The sequence below is a fragment of the Pelobates fuscus genome, chromosome 5, assembly GCF_036172605.1.
Source record: "Pelobates fuscus isolate aPelFus1 chromosome 5, aPelFus1.pri, whole genome shotgun sequence".
Lineage (NCBI taxonomy): Eukaryota > Metazoa > Chordata > Amphibia > Anura > Pelobatidae > Pelobates > Pelobates fuscus.
Window position 1 is genome coordinate 54,417,897 of NC_086321.1, and position 23,901 is coordinate 54,441,797.

The 23,901-nt window shown below is 39.6% G+C and overlaps 1 protein-coding gene across 3 annotated transcripts in view; it reads left to right on the forward strand.

Annotated features, from left to right (window-relative positions):
• Positions 1-23,901, forward strand: part of MYO5B (myosin VB) — a 203,947-nt gene that overhangs the window by 143,071 nt on the left and 36,975 nt on the right. For all 3 annotated transcript variants that reach the window (XM_063453850.1, XM_063453852.1, XM_063453851.1), the window contains exons 15-21: positions 890-1,033; positions 3,361-3,458; positions 14,288-14,374; positions 15,506-15,617; positions 16,426-16,637; positions 18,002-18,158; positions 19,206-19,445. In XM_063453850.1, coding sequence (XP_063309920.1) covers positions 890-1,033; positions 3,361-3,458; positions 14,288-14,374; positions 15,506-15,617; positions 16,426-16,637; positions 18,002-18,158; positions 19,206-19,445 — 1,050 coding nt within the window. The remainder of the gene's footprint in view (positions 1-889; positions 1,034-3,360; positions 3,459-14,287; positions 14,375-15,505; positions 15,618-16,425; positions 16,638-18,001; positions 18,159-19,205; positions 19,446-23,901) is intronic.

Here is a 23,901-nt window from a genome sequence, read left to right on the forward strand (position 1 = left end):
CAGCGCACCTCCTCCTGCCAATCATTCCATGTAGGGCTCTGATCATTGTGACAGGAAGTTGTTGGGTGGTTTTAGCGAGTTGCTTCCTGTAACATCGGGTAGAGAATACAGGAGATCCTCTCCCATTGTCTTCTTGGCCATTCAGTTAAGGAAGCAGACACGGCAGGAGGGGAGATGGGGAAGATGCCAAAAAGGGGGAGGGGGAAAGGGAGAGAATGAAATGTTATGGGCTAAAAGCTGTAAGCTATACAAATCTCACTGCATTTAGCAGATAACTGTTGTGACAATGGAAATATACTATACATTCAACTTTGCTCATTAGCCCATCAAGTATTTTCAACACTATTGCCATTTAGCGCTGTTTCTGACTGGTTTCCCATATCTGTGTATATATTCTCTATACTTTGTTTTATAAGTGAGGCAAAAAGCAGTTAATATGTACCCAAACCACTTGCAATTAGCTTAAAGGTACACTCCAAGAACCAGAGCCCATATGGGTGCCGTTATAAGTATCCAAACTGATTTTGAATGGTTTCACTTCTTGGAGTCCGATTGGCGTCACTCCCCACTTCTAATACTAACGCTGGAGAGCCAGAAGTCAGAACATCTGTTAGCTCTGCTGAGCCGAGTAATGCAGTGCATTTATTTATATGAATATAGTTCTTCCAAATATCTCTTCTTGGTTGACAATGCTGTCCCTTTAAAAGCATTAACTGTATTGCCAAACCCCGCTTTTATTGAAGCATTCTGGATTAGATGAATGGAGGAATCAGACGGGTAATATTATATGTGAATGTGTCTAGTGATAGCTCTATTAAAATAACTTTAAAATAAATGTTTCCAGCACAAACATGTGTAAAATGTTTAATGTTATTATCTTCTCTCTAAGTATCCTATGGTTGCGGACCTATTTCACGATGAGAAGGATGCCGTTCCACCAACTCCCACCTCAAAATCAAAAATCAGTGTCCGCCCAGCTAAACCTGCCATGAAAAACACCAACAAAGAACATAAGAAAACTGTAGGGCACCAGGTAAAAATCTGTGATTTATACCAAATAGCACAAAGCAATTAGCTGCTTTCTGTATGCATCCCCACTGCCTGGAGAGGGGGGGGGGTATCAACAACAACGAAACTCGTGGAAGCAACTTCTGCAATTTTCTAGAAATGTATATAGATATCAGGTATCAGAAATCATTGTATGAAAGGACCATATTTATTTACAATTTTACGGATGTATCCACGAATAGCCATATTAACCGAAAAATGCTGACCGGATGTACAGCAGATTCAATTTATCGATTGATTGATTGATTTTTGGGAGTATGGAGATATGTATGCTTGTTCTGAAACCCTTTTCTTAATTTTGCCCTATCAGTTGTTTTAGTAATTTGGTATTTAGTATGGCAATCTCGGCTAAAAGATCAACATTTAAAAAAAAAATAAAAAAAATTATATAAAAAAGTTCAATATTTCAGCAGTTTAGTAGATAACTCCCTAATTTGCTTTCCTTATCAAACTATTCGATTCGTTATGGATCCATTTATTTTTGTTTTTCAATTTCGTGTTGTAGCAATTCGTAATTCAGACACTTCCTAACTGCCGAATAGGACAAAATTCTATTTGGTCCTCAATGAATTGCACAAGTCTAATTGTCAGAGTTATTCACTGAACGGAGAATTGTTGACAATTCAAGTTGGGTTACTTTTACAATAACTTTGAAAATCATTTTGATTCCACTTAAAATTGTTGACAATTCTCACTCTAGTGAATAAGTCTGTTAATTTTAGAAGGAGAGTCTTGTGTCCTGAGATGACATGTTTTGTTATTGTAGGAGATAAGGGTTTCTGGAGGGTGAGCAAGTTCCTAAAGGGGAGTTTGAGTTCTCGGGTTTGTGAGATAGAATTCTACAAGGAGAGACTGAGCTCTATGAAGAGCAATCTTTTTTGGGAGGAGAATTGTACTTTGGGAGGAGAAACATATTTTTGGGAGAATAAATTGTGCTAGGGACGGAGTTCCAAGACAAGCAATGTTATAGGTGAAACATTAGGATACCGAAAGATAAATAGATTTTTCGGTGAGCTCTGATTCTAAAATGTGCTCTGAGCTTATAGACCATTATTCGGAGACTACGTGTTGGTATGAGAGATCGGATTCCCAAAACTAGGCTGATAAGTTGGTTAGCAAGGAGACATCGGGGGAGATTTATCATTTAAGTGACACGGGCAGTTTTCCATCTAATATTCAGCAAAATTTTTGACAAAATTTATTAAATCTCTCAGATTTTTTTAATGTGTTGCTATTTATGTGTTCTAACTATCATTTGTGAATAGGTGCCATTGTTTCAAGATACAACAGATTTATGACTATTTCCACCACTTTTCACATCAAAAAATAGGTCTTCTAAAATTGGAATTTCTGCAAAACCACTAAAACACCTATAGTAGAGGGGTGAGGTGCCTAACCCAAATGGAATCTGGACTGGATTCCAAATATACACATTTAAAAATATATATTTGGTATATTTTGCATATTTGGAATACAGACCAGATTTCCTTTGACTTGAGCACCCCACCCCTCTCCTCAAATTTTTGCATTCCTGTTGTCATCTCCAAAAGGACGCCTATAGTAGAGTCTCTAGAAGAAGTTAAAGCATTAAGTATTGCAGTTAGCATGTTCACCTCACATGTTAAAAGTAGTGTAGAACCCATCGATATTGGTGTACAGTGACATAGTGGTGGCCTTACACAATATGCCTATGTGGTGTAACTGAATCACCATATTTGTTTGCTGAGATAGGTGGTTTTAAATAGCCTTCTAAAATTTGAAACTGTATTTTTGTTTTTGTTTCTTAATCTGCATTTTGTGTAGAGTTTGATGTTTACAGCAACACCACTACTGAGAAATGCATTTTCCGGTTTTGCCCCCCAAGGTTCTTTTTTCAGAATTTATTATAAAGAAGACATTTTCTTTTTTAGATCACTTTAATAAATCCGATTAAAATAAGGATGGAATTTAACTGTACACTTTGATAAATATCCGCCATTTTGCTTCATGGGGGAAATGTTTTGTTTTCGGATAAAAGATAAGTAGTGGGTTGATATATTGGCAAATGGGCTCTGGGAAGAGGGACAGATGTATAAATTGAAAAAATGTGCCCTAAGAAGAGAGCCTGACATGTGAGAGTATTTTATTCCAAAGAGGTGACATTTGATTCAGGGAAGGGAGACCTGGTTCTGCTAAGATAGATTGTGTTCTGTGAGAACAGATTGCAATCATGGAGATTATATTGTATTTAAACTGTCATCACCTGAGTTTTTGTGTTACTGAAGTACTGATGTTTTCATCCTTCTTCTGTAGTTCCGTAACTCTCTGCAATTACTGATGGAGACCTTGAATGCCACCACGCCGCATTATGTGCGGTGTATTAAACCCAATGATGAAAAGCTATCCTTTAGGTAAGACGCGTTTTTTTTTTACAGCAATGTGTGATCCTAGCTTTTAAGGTTAATCTGGTAAGTTTGTGGAGCTGGAAGTTACAAATGCTGTATTAACGAACATCATTCTGTAGATGTTTCCCAAACAAGCTTGTCTCATTCACTACAATCCAATGTCCATTTATAATCAGTAATTCTTATATGCAAATCCTATACGAAGCATTTTATAGGCAAATGCATTGAAACCAGACTATTTGCCCGCAGGCTGGCTGCTCACGGAACTAGGATCTGTGCGAGGGCTGAGGAATGTGACCACTGCCTAGACCTCGCTAGCCAACTACGAGAATTAATATTTAAAACATATGGTGGTCTAGGATAATTTCTTCTCTTAACCCCTACCTGAAACACAGTTGGTGGGTTCTGATCCTCTAAACAGAGTGGGTAGCTAGTGGCCTCTTCCTATTAGACGTGGACATGGTCGTCTGCTGCATGGGGCAAGAGTGGGCAAGGGCCGTCCTGGGATTTACCTTTCCTTTGATTTAAATAAGGACTATGAGGGACAGTGACCATACACATTATGGCTTTGTCTCCCCTTCTGTGTAAACTCCTAGTTGTGAGATTGAGCTGGTACTGTGAATAATGAAGATGAAGGGACTTGCTAATGGCACATACCATTGCTGACAGCTGACAGGGGTGGGGGGTGCTAACATAATGATATGGAGGTCAGACTGCCTCCAAAAACACAGGTAGGTAAAAACTGGCTCCCAGTTAAATGAATAAAGTCATTAAATTGTTTTTTTTTTTTTTTATACGCAAAGCAGTGATTGTCTCAGATTTGTGAATAATAATTTCTAGTGCCGGGGCATACTTGTGTTTAAAACATTTTCAGATTGTTTTACTGATGGGAATATAGAAATTTGAAATGGTGGCAATTGCTTCTTTAAAAGAGCACTCCAAGCACTATATCCGCTACACTCTGCTGTAGTGGTTATGGTGCCTGGTGTGCCCTGCGGTCATCCCACAGTAAGTAGTCAAATTGTTTTCTCTCTCAGATAAGACTGGCTGCAGCACAGGACACAGCAGATTGACACTCTGTGCTAAACAGTTTACATTGGACAGTGTCTGGGCACTGTTCAGACCATAACCACTACAATGGGCACCAGTGGTTAAGGTGCCTAAAGTGTTACTTTAATAAATATTTAATATAATATATACTTGTGACATTGGATACGTTGCCAGTAGGTTGTATAAACTATATACTGCATCTAGCTGAAGTCCATTTATCATCTTTAATAAAAAGATATGTTTTTATTGAAAGGGCTCGGAAATGCTGTATCTTGGTTTCAGGCACTGATGGGTGATAAAACTGTTATTGTGCATCAGGTTTTGTTGTGACCTGAGGAGGCAGAGGATGATTTATCCTGTTCTCTGTTTGTGTTCTAAAGCTGTGTAGGAAATTTAATTTCATACTGTCAGAGACACATTTACACCCACTCTTATCTTGCCTGGTGTGGAGACATACTGCTTGGCATCACAGCTGTGAGCTGAACGATGGGGGGGGGTTTATTCACTAAACACCAGATTCTAATGAATTGAAAAACAAATTGAACAATTTAGGCAAAAAATGTTCTCATTTGCTGGAAAAAAATCCAACTTGACATTAGTTGGTTTCAGCAGGAATTTTGCAATTTAGTTTTCAGTTCTGTGCAATTAATTGTTTACTGATTAAATCCCAGCGTTACGAAAACCTGTACAATAAGTGTACAAAATATTACTAATGTCTGTGTGTTTAGCAGTAACGAGGATTTATTAATTAACTAGAGACTTGTTCATAAATTTTACAACTGGGTAAATACACAAAATACATCTATTGTACTTGGCTGATCTCATATTAAAAGAAATGGTAATGTGTTCTTTCAGCACATAAACCTGGGGACTTTGCATAATTTACAAAGACCCCCAATGGTGACATCGCCGCTGAAGGTCCGGTGGCCGGGGGAACGGAACCTGTCCCTTGCGGGTGCCACCTATCCTCTTCTGCTCCTGGCGCTTCAGTGACAAAAGCTGACGTCACTGCTGTACTGCTGCACATAAGCAAGCGTACAGCATCAGGATAAGTGGAGGATCCTGCGGGATCCTCCTTAGACAGAGCCAACACCATGCAGCCATCACTGGTGACGGCTGGGGTTTGACACTTCTAGACGGTGGTAGCTGCTCCCAGTGTCAAGCAGTGTCAGGCGTAGAAAATATCACACTCGCCTTCCTAACCCTGTTACATTCACCCCCCTGTCACACACCCCATACAGCTCATAGTCTCCTCCACACACAACACATTTACCAACTACACACATTCTCACACAAACACAGACTAGGAGGATGTCCTAATCTAGCGCCCTGTCCTGAGCAACCTTATTTGCCTCTGGCGCCACTGAGCAGTAGCCGAGTAGGCAATTAGTTTTATTATTTCAGCCCTGCTATGAGCAAGTGGCTGGACTGCCTTGGCGGGTGTAAGGGGGAGCATGGGGGGGGAGGGGGAAGGGGGACAGAGCTGGCAGCATGAGGAGTGCACTTCTGGCTAAACTGAAACTTAAATTTACACCAAAATCCATAACCTGGAACTCGACTTTGTAATGGCTTCCTAGCCATCCGGTGCTCTCTAGTGAGTCAGAACGCAGCCACCATATGTTCCCAGCTTTCATTCTGACTTGCAGAGGGCAAACTGTGGGGGAGCGATTACTGAGGTCTGCATTTGCCAGTGGTGCAAACCTCACACTTCCACACTGGACCATCCAGGATTAAGGACCCATTAGAACAGAGTTAACCCCTGCTAGACCACCAGGGAGTATGACTCCTCCGCTGCACCACCAGGATCATAGCCCCCGTCAGTTCAAGAAAGTCAAGCAAGAGTTGGCTGCACAGAGCACAAACACACACATTTCATTTTTGAGCTGATTTAATCTAAAAGATGGGTGTCAGATGTTTGGACAGGGGCTGAGAGGGGGGGGGGGGGCATTTTTAATACTTACCGTAGGCGCTATCTTCAGTAGATAAACCTGAATTATTCCATAAATCCATGTGAGTGTGAGTGTCAGTGAGTGTCAAAAGTAAACACCCTCTAATCTCTCACATGATGTTCACTCACATCATCAACTGACTGGTTAAGCGAATGGGTGGCATGCAATGAGATTCAATATGGGTCTTTTCAGAATTCCATAGGGAATGCATAGCACTCTACACTCTCCCCAGTTGTTTGAGATTTCATAATGAGCTATCTCACATCCTCTTTATACATAGAAAATGTGTATTTCTCTATGTGAAAAGCCTGCAATAATTTGGTAATTCATAATCAAGCACTTCATATAATGAGGAAATTAAATTAAAAAAAACATAGGAACGTTGAACCATGGTCTCCTAGCCCTATTAACGAGCTGTAGTGGTTATGATGATTGGAGTGTCCTATTAAGAAATGTGTTACATTTACTGTGTAACTATTACAACTAAATGTAGGGTTTATTCATCATGATCAGAGGTGTAGAAACTACAGTCAGGTGTAACGTGAGAACAACTGGCTCCTTGTCAAATAAAAGCTCTTGACTATTTTACAGTTCAATGAGCACCATTAGTTTTAACAGTCTGCGCACACGATTTATTCTGGGGAAAGCAAATCGTTATGAAGTGAAACCTTAATTCACACCAAAATCCATAACCTGGGGCTTGACTCATATATTTTAAAGGGACAGGCACTCCACTGCCCAAATACACTAGAAATAAAAGTCACAGTTTGATTTCTCGTCTGCAGCCTTCGCAAGCCCTCCCCTTCTAACCAACCCAGACTTTCTGTGACTGTCCAATCACAGACTTTTCAATACAATTAAATGAGAATTCTTTGCAAGGCAAGTGCTCTGGACAATTGCTGTCTCTTGAGTTTAGTTTTACTGAGCTATCCAAACCAGGAAATAACTGGATCAGTTGTCTGACTGACCGCCAAGGGTTGTAACCAGGTTACATAGTTACATAGTTACATAGCTGAAAAGAAACTTGCGTCCATCAAGTTCAGCCTTCCTCACATTTGTTTTTTGCTGTTGATCCAAAAGAAGGCAAAAAAAACAGTTTGAGGCACAATTTTGCAACAAGCTAGGAAAAAAAAGTCAGATTTATCCTTGGATCAAGCAGTTAATTCATAAAAGTACACACAGTGGCGTACATACCAGGGTCGCAGGGGTCGCGGCTGCGACCGGGCCCGGCTGGCCCTGCCCCCCCCCAAGGCTGGCCCTGCTGTCACCCGGCTGGCAGGCTGGCGGGCGGGCGCGCGAGGGAGCACTCTCCCTGGCTGAGTGCTTCCTTTTCAGCTCCCTCGCGCACCGCACTGATACCGGAGCCGGAAGATGACGTCATCTTCCGGCGCCGGCATCCCTACGCGGTGCGCGAGGGAGCTGAAGAGGAAGCACTCAGCCAGGGAGAGTGCTCCCTCGCGCGCCTGCCAGCCTGCCAGCCGGGTGACACCACTGGACCCCAGGGAATCCCCTCAGCACTCCCACAGGTAAGGAGGCTGGGGGGATTAAATAAAAAAAAAGTGTGTGTGTGTGTTAGTGTGTGTGTTAGTGTGTGTCTGCTAGTGAGTGTCAGTGAGTGTGTTAGTGTGTGTGTGTCTGCTAGTGAGTGTGTTACTGTGTGTGTCTGTTACTGAGTGTGTTTGTGTGTCTGTTAGTGAGTCTGTTTGATGTCTGCTAGTGAGTGTGTCTCTGTCAGTGAGTGTATGTTTTGTAAGTGAGTATGTATGTCTGTCACTGAATGTGTCTCTGTCAGTAAATGTGTGTGTCTGTTAGCTAGTGTGTATGCGTCTGTTCGTGAGTGTGTGTGTGTCTTCAGCACTTACCTTTCTCCAGCGCCGAACTCCCTTGGCGCTGGGAATCCCTCCGCCTCTCAGCTCCAAATGCGCGGCAAGAGCCGCGCGCGCATTCAAACCGCCCATAGGAAAGCATTACTCAATGCTTTCCTATGGACGTTCAGTGTCTTCTCACTGTGATTTTCACAGTGAGAATCATGGAAGCTCCTCTAGCGGCTGAAACTGCTCTGAAACTGCTATGTTTTCAGCTGCAGGGTTAAAACTAGAGAGACCTGGCACCCAGACCACTTCATTGAGCTGATGTGATCTGGGTGTCTGTAGTGGTCCTTTAAGTGTGTGTGCATCTGCATGCACTGGCGTACATGCAGGGGTCGCAGCACTGCAACCCCTGCGACCAGGTGCCCGCCGCTATGTGTTGCGGCCCCGGCCCGCGCAGAGGGGGGGGGGGCCATGGATCAATTTTTGCACCGGGGCCCCATGGGTCATGTGTACGCCACTGAGTACACATAAAGCATTTCAACAAGCAGGAGTGCGATATGCAATCTAACTTTAGTCCTGTCTTTGAACAGGAGACTCAACAGTGTCCTATCCATTAAAGGACCACTCTAGGCACCCAGACCACTTCAGCTTAATGAAGTGGTATGGGTGCCAGGTCCAGCTAGGGTTAACTAATTTTTTTATAAACATAGCAGTTTCAGAGAAACTGCTATGTTTATCAATTAGTTAAGCCTTCCCCCTAATCCTCTAGTGGCTGTCTCACTGACAGCCGCTAGAGGCGCTTGCGTGATTCTCACTGTGAAAATCACAGTGAGAGCACGCAAGCGTCCATAGGAAAGCATTATGAATGCTTTCCTATGCGACCGGCTGAATGCGCGCGCAGCTCTTGCCGCGCGTGCGCATTCAGCCGACGGGGAGGAACGGAGGCGGAGAGGAGGAGGAGAGCACTCCGCCCAGCGCTGGAAAAAGGTAAGTTTTAACCCTTTTCCCCTTTCCAGAGCCGGGCGGGAGGGGGTCCCTGAGGGTGGGGGCACCCTAACGGCACTCTAGTGCCAGGAAAACGAGTATGCTTTCCTGGCACTAGAGTGGTCCTTTAAGGAATCAGCCGATGTAACTAAAAATAACCCTACGCTGAGCCCCATATTTAGCAAGTGAATATTCATTATATTTGTTTGATTGGTTTTATTATTTCATTTATTTTAAGCAGGCAGCTTTCCCTTAGCTATAATTAGCACATGTCAGGTCCACTCAGCCCAACTTCTAAAGTTAATTGGGTTAACTTCGTAAATGTTCCTTCACCTTTAAAGCATCCCTTTATTATTATTATTATTATTATTGCCATTTATATAGCGCCAACAGATTCCGTAGCGCTTTACAATATTTTGAGAGGGGGGGATGTAACAATAAATAAGACAATTACAAGAAAACTTACAGGAATAATAGGTTGAAGAGGACCCTGCTCAAATGAGCTTACAGTCTATAGGAGGTGGGGTATTAGAAACATTAGGATAGGAAATATCAAGTAGGAGTGAAGCAGAGCTGGAGGAGAGAGCAAAGCACTATCCCATAGGAGAGCAAGAGACAGGTATGTAAGGGAGAGATTACTCTGGGAGGCCATACGCTTTCCTGAAGAGATGGGATTTAAGGCCCTTCTTAAATGATTGAAGACTAGGGGAGAGTCTGATGGCAGTAGGCAAGTTATTCCATAGGAGAGGAGCCGCCCGTGAGAAGTCCTGCAAGCGTGAGTTGGCCGTACGGGTGCGAGCAGCGGTCAGGAGGTGGTCGCGGGCAGAGCGGAGGGTACGAGGAGGGGCATACCTCTGGATCAGTGAAGAGATATAAGAGGGGCTGGAATTGTTCAGTGCTTTAAATGTATGGGTTAGCACTTTGAATTGACTCCTACAGGATACAGGGAGCCAATGTAAGGACTGGCAGAGGGGCGAGGTGTGAGAGGACCGACTGGATAGGAAAATCAGTCTAGCTGCAGCTGGACTTCATCACCATAAGGTATTACCATTAGCTAAAACTTGAACAATTCTTGTAAGGTTCGTCCACGTCCAGCTAGACTTGTGCATATGTAGGGTTTGCTCCCTAAACACAGAATCCTAGAGAATTGAAACACAACTGCAACTTTTATGTTGAAATTGCCAATTTAGAAAAAAATCGTTCCAACCCGGCGTTATTTACAGATTCCCTATTTTAGCCTGAATTTTGCAAACTGGTGTTCCTAGTCAATAAATCCCAGAGAAAGCTGAAGACGTAGACTTTCCCTGAAAAACCAATGAGAGTTACAGCACCTGAGTGTGTAATAATATGTAGTGCGGACACAGAGAGGGCATTGTTTGCGGACTCTCTCCTCTGACCGTAAGCACAGGCATTCCAGCGGAGTCAGATATCTGGGTTATAATGCCTGGGTGCAGCAGCTCTGAGAAAACCCCACTTATTCTTTTCCCACGGCATGCGACAAGATTCTCTGGACCCCAAGAAAGGATTTCGGGCGTCTATAATGGTAACTTAATAATTTATTGTCTTTGTAGCAACTGTTACAGTTGCGTCTTCTTTGCTCTCTGATTTTTACTACGTTTTTTTCTGAATCTGTAAGCAAGAGCTGGTCCTCTTGAGCTCCTATTAAACTAGGCATCCCAGTGATTGGCCAAGCATCATGGGAATTGTAGTTCAGGAAGAGAGCTAGAAGTCTTGTGCAACAGTCGCTATGATCACTGAGGGGTATTGAGTGACTTTATATGAATTGAATTATAAATCAGTGGGTTTGGCGGAAGTATGACCCCTAAACTATAAGTTGGCAAACCAGGTCATAGAAGCTTTCAAGCGTTGCTAACTTTATTTCTGTCTTGGCATTATATGTTTTTCTTTCTAAAATTCTATTTTATTTTATTTTATTTTTTCGTTTGCCTCTGGAGCTTTCTTTACATTTTCACGGATAAGAAATTCTAGAACATAGTTTTCTTTTTTTATATACAGCCTACACATAGTTCACATTATAAGATGAAATTGTCTGTGTAATAGTTCTGAACTCTTGAAATGCAGCAAAGAATTAAATTGTGAGACCTATTATTATTGAATGGTGATAAATCAGGCAGTTTCAACTTAGAACAGGACGTGACAGCTTCTTGTATAAATGAAGGTTTCAATGTAGGATAATAACTGCTTGATCCAAGGATAAATCTGACTGCCATTCTGGGGTCAAGAAGGAATTTTTTTCCTAGCTTGTTGCAAAATTGGAAGCGCTTCAAACTGGGTTTTTTGCCTTCTTTTGGATCAACAGCAAAAAAACAAATGTGAGGAAGGCTGAATTTGATGGACGCAAGTCTCTTTTCAGCTATGTAACTATGTAAGGTTAGGATAAACATATTTAAGGACCCATTTTTATTTATATAGCCATCAAAGAGGCATAGACGTAGACTTGTTTATAAAATGCTATAAAAAATGTTTGCCACCAGCCCTATTACATAATGTCCCTGGGGCTTGTCCGTGCCAAAAACAAAAAAAACCCTGAAAAAAAAAAAAAAATTTAAACTAATTTTCAGATGTGCTTTTCAGTATGATTTTGCAGTCAGCAAATGGCCTTGTCTTAAAATAAACCCCAGAGGTATTTACTTCTTTCATTTGAGATATTTATATGTGTTACTTTGGGTGAGTATTTGTTTGATGTAGTGTGTGTTTATATTCACCACGTTATAATAGAAAGTCTAGCATAAGATAAATGGCCATATCTGACATCCAGATCTGAAAGTTTGCTTGCGTATCTCCCAGTACAGTGGTTTTGTCTGTTAGTGTTTTTTTATACTAGATACAGGTAGAGTAATAAACATTGTTGCTATGAAAGCCCCCATCACTCTGTTCTACTTAGCTACAGACAGTGTCAGATTTGGATTATATGAAATGCAATCCATCAATCTCCTCTGCAGTTACGGAGATCATTTTATAAAGACTGATTGCTCTGCTGGGTTTGTGTTTGAGACTAGAGAATATTTATGTTGTCTCTTTGCTATCTGTACTATCTGCAATGCACCTAAAAAATAATAATTTATAGAAAATGAAAGATTGCCATATGCTGTTGTAACATTATTTTGAACACAGTGCATCAATTTATAAAGTATCTTTCATAAGAGACAGTGTCCTTCATCCTATGAAACGTAAAGGTACATTCTAAGCACCGTAACCTCTGCAGCTTATTGTAATGTTCATTATTAAAAATACATTTTTATTATGCACACAAATCGTAAAAATTATTAATGTTTTTTGCTAACAAAAAAATCTGAATTGCTTATGATCTCATTGGTGTAACTTTTTTCGGTGAGAGACGAGTGGCATCTTCTACCTGTCAGTGGGTAATGCGAGGAGTTTAGATGCTACTTTTAAGTGTAGCATAATGCTGCTAAGTTTAACTGATAAAAATACTATTTCAGTTTAAAAAAAAAAAAATGTAGCTGGGATTTATGCTACCAGTGCATCCCAGCATGGCGTCCCGCATAGATTGTGCATCTATCATAGTTTGTGCATACTCATCTCATATTGGGAAGGTCCAAGTAAGAATTTAATTTAATGTAAACATTTATTGAAAATAGATTGACAGCTTGTTTAGATCAATATCTCAAATTAAATTGCATTTGTTAGTTAAGTAAATACTTAGCAGCACATTAATGATCAAGCGATCAGCAATACTTTGTAATTCCGGTTGTAAAATATAGCTTATATAACTGTTGTTACAGGCCCAATTAAATGGCAAATCCAGAATCCCACCCCCCCCCCAAAAAAAAAAATCTAATAAATAAAAATCACTGTTTAGTAGATATACTTATATAAAAACTTGTATGTGTTTAATTGTGCCTTTTTTTTTTCTTACTGTGGGTATATCTCGAAACAGCTTGCAAAGGCTAGATCTATTGTCTGCAACTTTTGCAAGCCCTCTTCTTCTGCTACAGCCTGGACTTTTTGTGGCTGTCCAATGAAGATCCATAGGAAGCCTTTGCAAGGCAGGTGCTCTGAGCAATTACCTGACTCTTGAGTTAATCACCAAAGAACTAAGCAACCAGGAAGTAACAGGGCTGGTTTTCTGACTGACAGCTAGTGGGGAGTGATAAGGTTAAGTTATAAATATGTTGAATTTAACTGAAATCTGCACTTTTTGTAAAATAAAAGAGGACACACTCCTCACACATAACAGTCTGGAGTGTCCCTTTAATAAACTAATAATAATAATAATCATAATCCTTCAGATGTTCTCTGCAATGATTTGTATTTTGGCATGTGGTGCAGAAGAACTTAAAAGATGACTTAAATCACCATAACCACTTCAGTGATTTGAAGTGGTCATGGTGCTTGAAGTCTGTATGTGCAGTGATTTACTATGAAACGTCACGCATACAGATATATATAATTATGCTGCCGGAGGTATAACTCCATCCCAGAAGTTCCATTAGTATGTCATTAGCCAGCATGAACACGCGTTCAGATTAAGGGACAGTGCACACACACAAATACATTTTTACATTTTACAAGGCTACTTTAAATCACCTTTCTCAGCCAAGAAATATTGGGATTTAGTTCTACTATATTGCCATATCATGTTAAGACCACCACTACTTCACAGTAGCCTAATATCGGTGGGTCCTACACAAATTTTAACGTGGGCGATAAATTAAATAGTGCTAAATGAATTAATTGCTCCATTGCCGCGGATGTCACCAGGGGGCAACAGCGGGTTGTAGCGGTTCGAATACATAAAATAGCACTTTAAACTCTAGTATGGAAAAGATTTGCACCTTTAGTTCCTATGTTCCAAAGAATTCCATGGCAAATTTTCAACCAAGTTAATGAAAAAATTCAATACTTTGCACCCTTGAAAACAAATGTTAAATGAGTGAATCATAAAGCGAATGTAAAAATAATGCTGACTGTCAGAAATATTCTATTAGCTGCCCACTGCATGAACAATAATTTGCTTTGCATTTCTAATTGCTAGTATTATGTCTGTTCTTTCTAGTTTCGACCCAAAGAGAGCAGTTCAACAGCTGAGAGCTTGTGGGGTCCTGGAAACCATCCGAATTAGTGCTGCCGGCTACCCATCCAGGTAGTGGATTTGAATGAAAAAAAATGTTGCTAGTTTTACAAAGAAATCTGCATTTCATGCTTCAATAGTCACTGTCACTTCCCAGTTTAATTAATATTAGGTTTACTTATTACCGTACTTATCCCCTATAATTAACAACTATTTGTGAGGTGTGATAAATAAAATTATGTGTAGAATTTCACACCTCTTTGTACTGCAGCTGGGTGCCTCCATCTTTGCTCCCTGTAAATCATTGTTAAAGGTTCTGTCGGCTCTGTCTGACTCTGTCCATTTCTCGTTTTCATTTGTAATGTGTATATTGCTTTTGCTTTGTTATGATATACACCTGTGGATCCAGAATGATTAGTTCAAAAATATTTTTTCCCGAATCAGACTATAACCAATGGGAGGGGGGTAATGACTAACACGATATCATTATAAAATCGGTTGTTTTAACTAGAAACATGGGTTAATTAAACATTAAAAAATAAGGTTAAAAAGTTAAATCCTGTATATAACCCTTCCAACTTTAACCTTGTCTGTTGACATGATATTAATTACTGTAGCAACTCAGCAAAAATTAAAGGAAATCTTCCAAAATGAATCTTTATTCCACCATCATAGATGGGCCAGGCCAATAAGGGTCTAATTGACAAAAAGTTGAGAAGTTTACCAATTCAACACTTTTGGATCAAGATTTGAGATGATCTTGAAATTTTCCACAAAAGTTAGGGAATAACCCTGCCTGAGGGAATTGTTCGCCTTTAAAAGTTTCACTACCGAAGGCCGGCGTGTGCAACTGGCGTACATTGTGTCAATAGTGAAACATGTCAAAAAGCATGTTCCATATCGTGCATACATGGCTGATACGCACTTTAACAGCACACAAACCAGGCCTGTACATTAGAATTAGGTGCATTATTAGGGCACCAAATTGCCCTCTCTATGACCTCAAAGTAGACAATGGACTGTACATACTAAAAGACAAAATGATTGCTGAAAATACCATTACATATCAGTTAAACCTTTCATGGCAGGTAATGTGCCAGAATTGTCATGATTCCCCCTTTCTTAATATTTAATTGTTGTTTTCTTTCAGTGTCTTAGTCACTGCTCTTGTCGAACTTTTATCTGCATTTTGTCTGTTTATAGGTGGACGTACCATGACTTCTTCAACAGATACCGTGTTCTGATGACAAAGAAGGATCTTTCCCAAAATGACAAAAAGAACATTTGTAAAACAGTCCTAGAGAAGCTTGTTAAGGTGTGATTAATTGCACTCTCCTTGCATGATACTGAATGGATTAATACTATGTTACTTATAACTGTGTTCATCTACACGTCCACCATCCAAAACCTACTCCAAGAATGCAGCATTAATAGTTATGTCACAACTGGTAATGATATCGCTAGACAGGTCTAGGCCTTAGTATCAGTATATGTTATGTTTTAACAAAACCTCAATCACAGTACCAGTGGAATATCTTAGGTTCCAGCCAACATAGCTACTCCATGTTACAGAGAGGCCCCATATTTGCTCCTATTTCCGGTTGCCATAAATGTGTTCTCTTATTCCTTAAAATAACCACTAATGGCTCCATCCATCCTAACTAAAATGTGCATTGATTGCAAATCACCCAGAAAGCACTGAGTAAGGGATAGTTACCCAGGTAAAATATTATGACCATTATGACTCTGGGTGGCAGGCAGGGTCTACATGATGCTCTCTTTTTTCCGAATGTTTATTATTATTATTATCATTATTATTGCCATTTTTATAGCGCCAACAGATTCCGTAGCGCTCATTGTGAACCTCTGGAAGTAACTTATAATCACTAGAATTATGTAACCGCACTAACACAGCACATACCACAGATATAATACTGTGAATATGATATCAGTGGTCATTGTGCCAAGTTAGACTTATAACATTTACCACCTAGGCTATATAGTAGAGACAGATTTCAGTACTAATAATCTGAGTTTTTGTCTCCATTACTTGTTTAGTGGTTACTAGATGTAATGAAGAATTTTAGAGATAATATTGGTATATATTAACTTTTACTTGATAGGATCCAGACAAGTTCCAGTTTGGTCGCACCAAGATCTTTTTCCGGGCTGGGCAAGTGGCCTACTTGGAGAAACTGCGTGCCGACAAATTCCGAGCAGCTACCATCATGATACAGAAAACTGTACGAGGCTGGTTACAAAGGCTGAAATACAGAAGGATGAAGAATGCTGCTTTAACAATTCAGAGATACACACGTGGATATCTCGCTCGCAAGTATGTTTTCCTACCTTATTATTATTACATAAAAAGCGACCGTAAATTTCACAGTGTGTACAATAGGTGGGCTAGATGACAAGTATTTGCAACACTAGTTGGACGTACAGGAACCGAAGGTGCCGAGGGCCCTTCTCAAACAAGCTTACGTTCTAAGAGAATGGGGTAAAATGACACAAGAGGTAATGGTAGACTAATCTCATCTAATTGAAGTGTAGGTTGCTAGAAAGGGGTCACACTGGAGTCTTTTTAATGAAAAAATAATTAGGTGTGGGACTACACCATATGTCAAGTTGTCCAAAGTTATATTCAGTTTAAGCTTCATTCACTTAAAATACATTTCAACTACATAAGGTATGAACTCAGCAGCAAACCCGAAAGCTTCAAATCCCTACCTACTTAAGCTAAACCCTACTGCTCTTCATATATTTGGCATTTAACAAAGCAGCTCTCTGTAGACTTAACACTGGGTCATGCAGTTCTAAATACAAATGAGTTTTATTTTAACACAGCAGCTCTATGTAGACATAACACTGAATCATGAAGCTCATGCTAGACCTATAATTGAAATAATCAGTTCTCCATAGATTTAATGCTAGACATTGCAGCTCTCCCTAAACTTACCATTGGATCCATCAGTTCTCCATATGCTAGGAATCCAGAATATACTTATATTGAATGCTACAGCTTTTCATACACTTAACACTAAAGCTAGCAAATTTGCATGGTCTCAAGTCTGTTTTGCTTTTTGAAGACTTACCATCCTAACTTACAGCTCTCCATTAGTTTAGCACTATACTTTAAAGCTCTCCATAAGTGTTATATTGAATTCATCATATAGCAGACATATCATTGAAAATGTTAGCTTTTCATTGACTTGACAATTAGGTCTTCTAGTCTTCATAGACTGAGAACTCAGCTGTCCAGCACCCCATAGACTTAATATTCAAATTAGCAGCTCTCCATAAACTTAACATTGAACCTTTTCCGTAGACTTAATCCGAAACCCAACGGCTTTTCACAGAAATAATGGTGAACCTTGCAGCTCAACAACAATCCCAGCCACGTGTGTGCTGTAGCAGAGATAAAACGTTACATTCAAGTTTCCATTAGTAAATGTCCAACTAGATAATTGTTAAATATATCTTGGTAAATCTTCAAAAGGCATCACACCCAAAAAACAAAATGAAGGTAGTCCACGTAAGATCATTTAAAAAAAAACATGAACGAAAGACTATGGGGGACAGAAGAGTGTCTGATAAAATATTTTAGATGTAGTATGTCTTCTGTCAAAAGGGAGGCACTGATATGTTTATAACTCAAATGTTGAACAATTTTAGAAAAGGTATGTTGTTTGTTTATAGGTTGGCAGACCATCTCAGAAAAACAAAAGCTGCCATAATCCTCCAGAAGCAATTGCGGATGATTCGTGTGTATCGTGGCTACCAGAGGATCCGCAAGGCTGCTATTACCATCCAATCCTTCACTCGGGGCATGTTTGATAGAAGAGCTTATCGAGAGGTATTTTACCGCAGTCATTTATCAGCTGCCTCCGCTGCCAAGTAGATATCTCCTAGTTCCATCGGCTAGGGTTCTGCCTGGGCTGTCAGTTGTACATTCCTCCTGCCAGGGAATATCTACGTTGTAATAAAGTTTCGCTGGAAAACATGAGTGTTCTACAAAGTGAGAGACGAACACAATATCTCCTGGCATCTTTTTCAGACAAGTGTTTAGTTTTAGAGAAAAATGTGAAAAGAACTTGATATTGGATAGTGAATCCTATCATGCCCATTGCTCCATGAGATTAGGGGCCCAGGGGTGGCTCATATTTCATAAATGAACTCCCGAGCCCATGGGACAGTGTGAGTTACTACATTTTAATTAGATTAGGTATTGCACTGGATCTTCATTGATTAACAGGGGATTTTCAGATCTACTGATTGATTTTCTATTATTTGGTGGAGAAAGCTTTTCAGTCACCTTGCTTTGAATGGGGGAATTTTCCTTTTGGCTCTGAGGAGGTCCTCAAACCCATTCATTTTGTTAACTCCACATCCCTGGAACATAAGTAAGTGTGGCTCCCTTAATAGGATGTCTTACAGGGTTATTCTCTAAAGTGAGAATTCAAAGTGAATTAAAAATTTAAGGTGAGATAACTGGACTGAAATAATTATCTAATTCCTGTTTGGATGTTTTGACCTTTCATTTTAAATTCACTTTTAATTGAATTCTTACTTTACTCTAGTAAATAACCTTGTTAGAGTGTTTTTGTTTTTGTTTTGAATTTTTTGTTAAGATTATAATTTTAAATCCCTCTAGAATTACTACCCATCATAAAACAGCTGAGTTTGAGCTAGTAATGATAATGGCTTTCAAACATCCCCTGTCAGTAACAAAAAAAGAATCCTACATACCCATCTTAAAGTTGGGTTGTACTTTCATTTGTTTTGATTTTGATTGATTTCAAATATGTATTTGATGTATGGGACATTACATTTATATCTATAAGGAGAGGTTGATTGTGGTTCACAAGCTAGATTTCTTGTTCTCTCTCTTTGTGGAGCACAGCTACTGGTACAGTATAAAGCCACCATCATTCAGAAGTACCTGCGTCGGTGGATCGCCCGAAAGAACTTCGGCAAGTTCCGCAGTGCGGCCATTGTCATCCAGTGCTGCTTTCGCCGGATGAAAGCCAAAAGGGAGCTGAAGCAGCTGAAGATCGAGGCTAGGACTGCTGAGCACTTCAAGAAACTCAGTGTAGGAATGGAGAACAAGGTGGTTCAACTTCAGAGGAAGATAGATGAACAGGTAGGAACAAAAAAGTCAAACATGCTCTGATACTACATTGGAGATTATTTGAACTTGAATTTTATGGTCTCTACCAGAGTTCTAAGATCTTTTGAGCTAAGACTTGTAATCGTTGGATTATGTTTATGGTGTGAAATGTGCCCTGGCACCCTACCAGGGTATGTAAAACAATGGTTTGACAACTTATCTGTCATCTCCTGGGTGCTGGTCTCAAGGCTTAGCCCAACTGAGCTTTTGTTAGCTCCCATGTGCCTAGCCTAGGAGTGTTGGGTGGAGAATATCAGGTAAGTGCTCTCAGTTAATAAGCTAAGCCCTGCACTGTTGGGCTTTGCTCAATGTAGAAAGCTTTCAGCCCTCATGGAGGAGGTGAACGATGCACAGCAGGCTCCAGGTACGTTGTCATACTGCTTGAGCAAAGTAGTGGTTATGGTGCTTGGATTGTTCCTTTAAGGCTATAACTTCAAAAGATAATTGTCTGATCTTAGTCACTGATTTCCGGTTGATTTAAATGAGGAAAAGCTGGCATAGCGATGTGAGGATTTAAATCTGGGGTAGGGGAGCAATTGGCGATGTTAATGGAGTGTGTCTGTGTGTTTCTCTGTCTGTGAATGAGAGTTTATATGAGCATTAGTATCAGTATGCATACATCTATATATAATTAGGTGTGTCTACATGCGTGCTTCTGTTCGTGCATGAGTACACCTATATGCATGTCTCTGTACATGTGTGTTTCTGTCTGGTTCAGTGTGCCTATGTTTCTGTCTATGCATAAGTGTATTTTACAGTGTTCATAACATTTCCATCTACTTCTCTCTTTGTGTAAGTGTGTGTGCATGAATTTGTTTGTGTGAATGTCTCTGTTCATAACTGTCCTTGTATATATATGCATGTATGTGTCTATGCATATGCCTGTTTCATCTGTGCGTGAGGATGCCTGTGTTTCTATCTGTAGTGAGAGTCCTGATATGTATCACCAGTATAGGTGTGCATTTGATTTTGTGTTGAGCTGAAACTTGCCCAGGGCTCCATGAATGTTAAAGACCACCATATACATTTGGTGCAGTGGCACCATTTACAATCCCTCTGCAAAAATTCAGAGCTACAGACAGGAATTATTTTATTGCAGAGTGAAAACCTGTGTTTCAGTAAAAGCAGAGGCGGTGGTGTTCTATAAGCTATTTATTTATTAAACAATAGATTGTGATGCATTTTAAAGCCAGTTTTCTAAATGTAGTTTTCATTTCACTTCTTTGTTTATTACATGTTATAAATATATATTTTGTAAAACAGAGGACACATGAGGATGTTGCCACTATTAATACATATCTGACTACATCATAATATTAAAACTTACATTTTACCATTGCTTCCCGAGTGTCTAAAGTTCCCTGTAAAAATACAATTGATATATTTCTCTAAGGTAGAAGGGTATGAAGGTATGAAGACATTCAGTGTAATTAGCGTTTATTCCACCCAAACCAAAACCGTCCACCGTGGTTTTACTTAGGGAAGATTACCTGTAAAATAACATTTCCCAAGATAAAAGAACAAAATTGTTCTCTGTTAAGATTTACGTCAATAACGAGTTTTCCATTCTCTGAATGTCATGAGTGATTCTCTTATCAGACCTGGTTGGAGGGTCAGAGGTATGAATTGCCTGGGCGCACAAAGGAGACAACGCTATAGAGAGATTCTTCTCCCAGGCTCAGTAATTGATATCTCCTGAACCTTCCCACCCGCTCACTCTTTACAAAGCTTATATCGTTAAACACAGATGGCTCTTTATGGCAGAATTCAGTTTAAAAGACAACAGGGTTAATTCCGTAAATAGCCAAGTGCAGAAAATAAATTGTAAAATTCACGCTAATTAAATCATATACTGTTATAGTAATTCCATACATTGTGAATAACCAGGAAATCACTAAGGAGTTGCAGATCCTTAGACAAAGAAAACTGGAAAAACTCACTTGAAGAATTTTCCCAGTTTGTTTTTTTTGTCCCACAATTTGCTCTTTGCCCAGGGTGGTTACGGAGTATTCGAAAAACACATCTCAATGGTTCATCAAGGCACATCGATTAATATAATGCAAACCTTTGACTCCTTCCTTTTGTCTTTACACACAGCACATAGTATTCCCCATCAAAGATCATGTTTTGCGCTGACGGAGAGGACAGGTGTTAATTATCCGTGGAAACCTATTTCTAGAAGCAGTCATATTAAAGGGTTCCATCCCTGGGGATAATAATACTATATCGTTATTTACTTATTGTTTGGCTGTTTGGAAATTGTATACGAAGTTTAGATATTATATTATTTTTTCCAACTTATACGTATTTACATTGATAATAAAAAAAAAAAAATTATTTATTGTATCTTATTCTAGCATCCCAGAGAGCTAATAACAATAATACAAGAGAGCTATTTATATAACTAATATCACAATAATGAATAGGCAGTGGTGTTTAAAGACTCTAGTTTTCTGTTTGTATGGTCCATCTAGAGTTGGCGTCCTGGGACCCCCAATCGGTTCTTAATCTGTTTCCCTTTTGGGCTCACTGGCAGAAGGAAGTCTTAATAAAATTAATGATGGTTTTGGGAAGAATAAATTTAACCTTAAAGGAACACTATAGTCACCTAAATTACTTTAGCTAAATAAAGCAGTTTTAATGTATAGATCATTCCTGCAATTTCACTGCTCAATTCACTGTTATTTAGGAGTTAAATCACTTTGTTTCTGTTTATGCAGCCCTAGCCACACCTGCCCTGGCTATGATTGACAGAGCCTGCATGAAAAAAAAATAAACTGGTTTCACTTTCAAACAGATGTAATTTAACTTAAATAATTGTATCTCAATCTCTAAATTGAACTATAATCACATACAGGAGGCTCTTGCAGGGTCTAGCAAGCTATTAACATAGCAGGGGATAAGAAAATCTTAATTAAACAGAACTTGCAATAAAGAAAGCCTAAATAGGGCTCTCTTTACAGGAAGTGTTTATGGAAGGCTGTGCAAGTCACATGCAGGGAGGTGTGACTAGGGTTCATAAACAAAGGGATTTAACTCCTAAATGGCAGAGGATTGAGCAGTGAGGCTGCAGGGGCATGATCTATACACCAAAACTGCTTCATTAAGCTAAAGTTGTTCAGGTGACTATAGTGTCCCTTTAAGTAGCTCAGACTATTGAACATTTGTTGTTTCAGTTCTATTTTTGTTTTTGTTTTTTTATGCTCGTCTTCTGTGTGCTGTTTAATGAGCCACAAAAGTTTTACAGTATATTTATATTCCCAATTTTCTGTAATCACTCCACTAGCGGAGGTATTAAATCCCACAGCAAAACAAATATAAAAGAAGATATTGGTAAAAAAAAAAAAAAAAAAAAAGCCTGTAGTGTAATGTTTAATGGGGAACGCACATTAGGATGGCAGCATAGCAAAGGACTGCTGTCAGACACGCAGGGTATACCTGTCTCATACAGAGACTGCAATGCTGCGCAATCCTTTTATCCTGCTGAGTCTCCTGTTTCTTTTACCTGTGACTATTTTTAAGCATTAAACAATACACAATACATTGCCCCCAGCTATCAGAAGACCATTACTGCTTTCAGGATGAGACAGAAAAGAGATGCCTTTCTTTTCAAAATGTCAGTAAAGCAATCAAGCAATTTTTTAGAAAAACCGGAAAGGCGAAAATATACTATTTAACCATGACCCACAAACTGTGCTTACGTGATAGTGCTTTGAGCTTGGTTATTTTGTTACTCATAAAGCATTTAGCGGAGCCTCTTATACGCAGGAGAATTATTTTTAACTTTTAGCTTTTCAACCTTCACCACTTAAAGCAGCATTCTAACACCATAACCATCACAGTTTACTGTAGTAGTTATGCTGCCAAAAGTCTAAGGGCAGAGTGTTTTTGTGTCAGACTGTTTTGGGTCTGCAGATGGCATCCATAGCAAAACCCCCATGTAACCTCACTGATAATGCATTGATAGGCTAGATAGGCCAATCCGCTCCAATACTTGTCCTTGCTGAGACATCAATGATTTGAAAGTGCCCTTTTAAGAATTAAACGGACAGTATAGTCACCAAAATAACTTTTGATTATTGAAGAAGATTTGGTGTATAGATCATGTCCCTGCAATCTCAATGTTTAATTATCTGATGTTTGGGTGTTATATCACATTGTTTATGCAGCCCTGGGTACCTGCATGTGACTAACACAGCCTCCCTAAACACTTCCTGTAACATTTATTGCACATTCTGTTTAGAATGTGTTATTCCCTGCTCTGTTAATAGCTTGTTAGACCCTGCAGATCTCATAAATGTAATTAAAGTTCAATTTATAGAGCAGGAGGCAAAACACTTTTAAAGTTACATTTGATTAAATATAAAACCATTTTGTTTTCATGCAGGTTGTGTCAGTCACAGCCAGGGGAGGTGTGGCTAGGGCTGCA